The 4,915-nt window shown below is 69.0% G+C and overlaps 1 protein-coding gene across 1 annotated transcript in view; it reads left to right on the top strand.

Annotated features, from left to right (window-relative positions):
* Positions 1–148: 148 nt before the first annotated feature.
* The window catches only part of MNEG_12076 (hypothetical protein), a gene marked incomplete at both ends in the record, with an annotated part of 6,550 nt that continues 1,783 nt past the window's right edge, over positions 149–4,915 (top strand). The window contains 7 exons of the mRNA XM_014039452.1: positions 149–159; positions 355–970; positions 1,257–2,300; positions 3,248–3,499; positions 3,768–3,866; positions 4,140–4,267; positions 4,530–4,735. Of these exons, the coding sequence (XP_013894906.1) occupies positions 149–159; positions 355–970; positions 1,257–2,300; positions 3,248–3,499; positions 3,768–3,866; positions 4,140–4,267; positions 4,530–4,735 (2,356 nt within the window). The remainder of the gene's footprint in view (positions 160–354; positions 971–1,256; positions 2,301–3,247; positions 3,500–3,767; positions 3,867–4,139; positions 4,268–4,529; positions 4,736–4,915) is intronic.

A 4,915-nucleotide genomic window follows, 5' to 3' on the forward strand; every position in this document is an offset into this window, starting at 1 on the left:
GGCAGGAAGTGGTTGGCAGCTTGGCGCGCGATGATACCATTGTGGGCAGTTCTGAGGAGAAGAGGAATTACGTCAAACATGTGACCCAGGAGCTCGTGCTCGGGAAGTCGCTGCTGCAGCAGTGAGCGGGCTGAGCCACCGCGCTGACATGGCGAGGGGGTGGGGGTGGTTGGGGGCAAGGGAGGGGGCAGTAATACAGCGCCGGCCGTGGTCGCGCTTGCGTGACTGTTTGCGTGCGTGCGGCGGGGCATGGCGTCATGTGTGGAGGTTTTCAGAGATATGGTGCTGTCGGCATCGCCCGTCGAGAGCGAGCGCGCGGCGCCATGCCCCGCCCCGCTTCACTGCACGACGCAGGGCCGCTGTGCACGAGACAGGCGCGTGCGAAGCTGGCTGGGAGTCCGAGGTCGGCTGGCGCGTCGTGCGCGGCCGCGACGAGCGCCGGCTGCTTGACGCCGCGGCATCCGCAGTGTCGGAGGCGCGGCGGCGGAGAGGCCGGCAGGGCGAGGCGCGCCCAGAGGGTGGGGCGGCGGGCGTGGCAGGGACGGGCCTTCAGGAGGTGGAAGAGGAGGAGGCCGAGGCGCAGAGGCGCGCGGCGCGAGCGACGCCGTGCCCGTTCTGCGCGGAGGAGCGGGCCCGCGCGGCTGGCGGCGCGAATGGGGGCGGCGGCGACGACGGCGGCGCGGCGGCAGCGCTACAGGACGACCCCCGCTCGCCCTTTGCGCTGCGCCGGTTGCTGTGGCGCCTCTTCTGCAAGCTCAAGCCCACTGCGGCCGCGTGGTGGGAGCAGCACGCGCGGATGTGCCCCCACAGCAGCGACATGCGGGCGTGGCGGCTGGTCGCCTTCTCCCTGCGGCGCACGCTGGTGCCGCTGCCGCCGCAGCTGCACGCGCTCGTCGGCGGCCTGGCCAGCACGGAAGAGTCATTCGTCCCTCACTCCTACGCAGCAGCGGTCGAGTCGGAATTTGCAAAGGTTAGTCATCCGAGCGGCGCCGCCAGCAGGCCTGCTGATGGCCCGAGAGGGCGCGCGTGCGCCGCTCGCCCCGGCGCGTCAGGCGGGCGCCGCGCCGGCCGCCTTGCGACCAGCTGTATGGTTGTGCGCGTGCGCCAGAACAGGCCCCCGCTAGCCTGCGTGGCGGGCTCCCACTTTCGAGCTGCCTCCGCTTTTCCCCCTGGACCCCTTCGCCACACCCGCGCTGCCACACGCCGCCGCCGACCCCCTCTCCACTGCCCCCCCCCCAAACTCGCCCCCGCGGCAGGCCTACACCCCCACCCTGCCTGTCGCCGCGCTGCACGCTCTCCTGGCGCTCACCGCGCACGCCCCCACGCCGCCATCCCACGTGTCGCCGTGGGACGCCCCTTGCGCGTGGGCGTACCGCCCCGTCGCGGCGGGCGCAGCGCTCTCTGCGACGCTCGGATTCGAGCTTGGGGTCCTGCGGAGCGGCCGGGGCTCTCTTGTCAATAAGCAGCTGCAGTATGTGCTGGTGGTGCTCGGCCTCGTACGCCCGCCCCGCCACTGCGGGCTATACCACGGGGCACTGCTGGGCGTGCTGCGCGGCGAGGAGGGCGGCGGCAGCGGCGGCGGCGACGGTTGGGACGGCAGGGAGGAGGAGGAGGAGGCGGCGGTGAGGGCAGCGGCATTGGAAGGAGCAGGGGCGGGGGCGGGCGGCGGCTGCGACAAGGCAGGGATCGGGAGGCCTGCGGATGCGGCGGGGCCGTATGCAGATGCGGGGCGGCGCCTGCGCGCGGCGGCGTACGCGGCGCGCCGTGCGAAGCTGGAGCCGGATGCAAGTTTGGCGTTCGAGCTGGAGGGGTCGCCCCTGCTCGGCGCCGTGGGCGGCGCCTCTCCGTGCGCGTACAGTGAGCTGTTGGCGGCCGAGTGCCGCCGACACTGCTGGGGATGCGGCTGCCTGGTCAAAGCTTTGGAGCCGTGGGTCTGTGGCAGCGGCGGCGGCGGCGGCGGCTGCGGCGCCGGGTGCTACTGCAGCGAGGCGTGCGCCCACGCCGACCGCAGTGCGCACGCCAAGCTGTGCGGCGTGCTGCGCGCCGCGCGCGCGGCGGGGCACCCAGGGCGGCGGCTGGTGATGGAGGCGTTCGGGGTGACGCCAGGGGCGGTGGCTGCGGCGGCCGCGGCGGCCGCGGGGGCTGCGGCCACGGCAGCGGCCGACGAGGGGGCCGCGTCTGCAGGGCCGATCTGGTTGCGCCTCGCGCACGGTGGTGGGGACGTGGGCGGCCGCAGCAGCAGAGGGGCCTGCGAAGGGCCGGGGCAGCCCCTGCGGCAGGCGGGGCAGGAGGCGGCGGGCGTGGGATGCTAGGACAGCTGGCCGTGCCGCCTGCACGTCACGGCAGGACGTGGCCAGGTCCAGCGCTCAGACCACAAAAGTCCGTCTCGCGCATGCGGCACTGCAAATGCAATTCAGCGCCCGACGTTGTTGGAGGCGCGTACGGCTGCACCGTCCCACCACACCAGTCCCGCCTGCGCTGGACACACAACGGCATCCACCCAGACGCACAAATCGCAAGCTTAAGACCCTGGGAAAGAAGCTGCAAGTGCTGTGCTTGGAACTATTGCTGCAAGCGGCAGCAGTTGTGGGCACCTGTTGCACACATCCGCCCCACGCATCACACTGCAGACGCATACAAACAGGCCCAGGATCTCAACAGAGTCTCAGGTTTCCAGACATCACAAATTGCGCCAGCAACCCAATTTTGCCCCATGTCAAGCGTGAGCAATCGCGACACCAGCAGCAGCTCCACCGCACCAGCAGCAGCAGTTGACCGTTTCCTGTTACTGCTGGTGACGTGGACGACCATGTGCTTCAGGTAGGTGGAATGGGGTCATCTCATTCACATGCAGTGTGATATCATTCAACACCTGCTGCTATCATCATGCTTCGTTCTGGAACAACATTCGAGCGTCCAGATGCGGAGTCAGGACTGATCTGGGCACATTGGCTGTTGGTTTGATTAATCCAATTGCGCAGCATCATACATGCTGCACATTTAAACTCTGGTGGAGGTCCAGGACAATGGACGAGCGGGAGACAGCAGAAGCGATTCGACGAAGGCACCGCTGGCCAGCCATAGATGGTTTTGAAAGGAGCGATGCCGGTGATACATTCCTATTGGTGAGTTATCCCGTTGCTTGACGTGTGCTGGCACGCGCAACACCACGGCGCGAGCATGACACTGCAAGCGGCGCACACAGTGAGCAGTGAACGCGCTGCGCACCCCACTCTGATGCGCTCAGTTCCAGTCCGTCGTCAAAAAGGCACGGGGAAGCAGCGTCACCGCACCGGCCGCCACACCTGGGCCACCCAGCGCAACCGGTGATGGCACCGAGCCGCCAGCCGCCCTTGCGAGTGGCGCCGGGAGCTGCGGCATCCTGGACCCGGGCGCCTTGTATGAGTTCAGGAATGCAGATCGGCTGTCGTCGCAAAGGGATGGGAAGGAGCAGCAGCTACTGGATCCGCATGCCAAGTACTCTGCCGACAGCTGGGAGGTCCGACACGTGAGCGTTGGTCGGGCCGGATCGGTCAAAGATGAATGAATCCGGTCAAACATGATCGAGCAACCACCGGCGGTGCTGATGAGATGGCAGAAAACAGCAACTGCCAAGCGTGCGCTTTGATTAGTGATGGCCGCATGCCCTCGCTTACGGCTGCGGCGCTGAGCCTTGCAAGGGTGCAGGCTTCGCCGCAGCCGGGGCGCCGTTGCGACGCCCGCGCATAGACAGACAATGTCACTGGCCATGCACACACACACTGCAGTGCGCCGAGGCCGTGCGCCTGGTACACTGGCAGCTGGCAGCCCCCACCGGTTTCGAGGGCCTGGTGGTGTCGCCAGAGCTGAGGCGGCTGGTGGAGCAGGTGGGAGCCGCCCCAACCTTTGACCGCAATTTTGACTGCTCTCTGCAGAGTGGGTCCGCGCCCTCAGTCGTTTGACGCGGCTGTGCCGATGCTCATCGTTACCGAGATGCAACAGCGATCACGCCATCTTGTTCTAGGGAGTGTGTGTCTCTTGCGAAGCCTGCAGCACACAGCATGCGGTCCCACTCATCCCTTGTGGCTCGCTGCTTGCTCTCAGCGTCTGCCACGGGTCCCTTTCGTTGCTCCCGCCCCATCAAACACCAAACCCCCCAGGTGCTACCCCAGGCGGTCCAGGCGATGTGCTGCAAGGAGGTGGAGGCGGCCCCAGTGCTGACGCGCCTGAGCGGCGTGCAGCGCCTGGGGCTGCTGTCTGAGGTGGCCGGCTGGGTGCTGTGCCCAGAGTGAGCGCGGCCGCCGCGAGTTTGGTGTGCGTGTGGGCGCTGCTGTCGACGGCGGGACGGGAGGCGGGCAGCAGCAGCAGCAGCAGCAGCAGCCGTCGCAGCAGCAGCACCAGCAGCAATACCGCAGCAACAGCAGCTATGACGCCCGGCAGCGCCAACAGCGCCCCAGGCCGGCACCCTGCAGCGGCACGCCTCGTCTCACCTTCCTTGCGCCCAAGCCCGCCGCCGCCGCCGCGCCCCCCACCCACTCTTGCCGCCACAGCGACTACCCGCAGCCGCCATCCTCTTTAGAGCACCTCGACGTGCTGTTCTCCCTCATACGCCTGGCGGGCAGCCTGGCGGAGGACGAGGCAGCCAGGGACAAGAGCTACAGGAGGGCCGTGCAGGACCAACTGGAGCACATGTCGCGGCACCGTGGCGGCTCCAGCAGCGACGAGGATGAGGAAGAGGGGGATGGGGAGGGGCAGGGTGAGAAATCGGGCGGCGCCAGCCGCCGGGAGGGGCGGCCCGGCGGCATGCGGCCGCCGCGCGCCCGGCGGCCGCGGGTCGTGCCGGTCCTGCGGCGCCGCGTGGCGGAGGCGGCCATGGAGAAGCTGCTCGGGCTGCCGAGGCCCGCGCCGCCGGCGCCGCCGGCCGCGGCCGCGGCGG

The sequence above is a fragment of the Monoraphidium neglectum genome (assembly GCF_000611645.1).
Source record: "Monoraphidium neglectum strain SAG 48.87 unplaced genomic scaffold scaffold03050, whole genome shotgun sequence".
NCBI classification, from domain to species: domain Eukaryota; kingdom Viridiplantae; phylum Chlorophyta; class Chlorophyceae; order Sphaeropleales; family Selenastraceae; genus Monoraphidium; species Monoraphidium neglectum.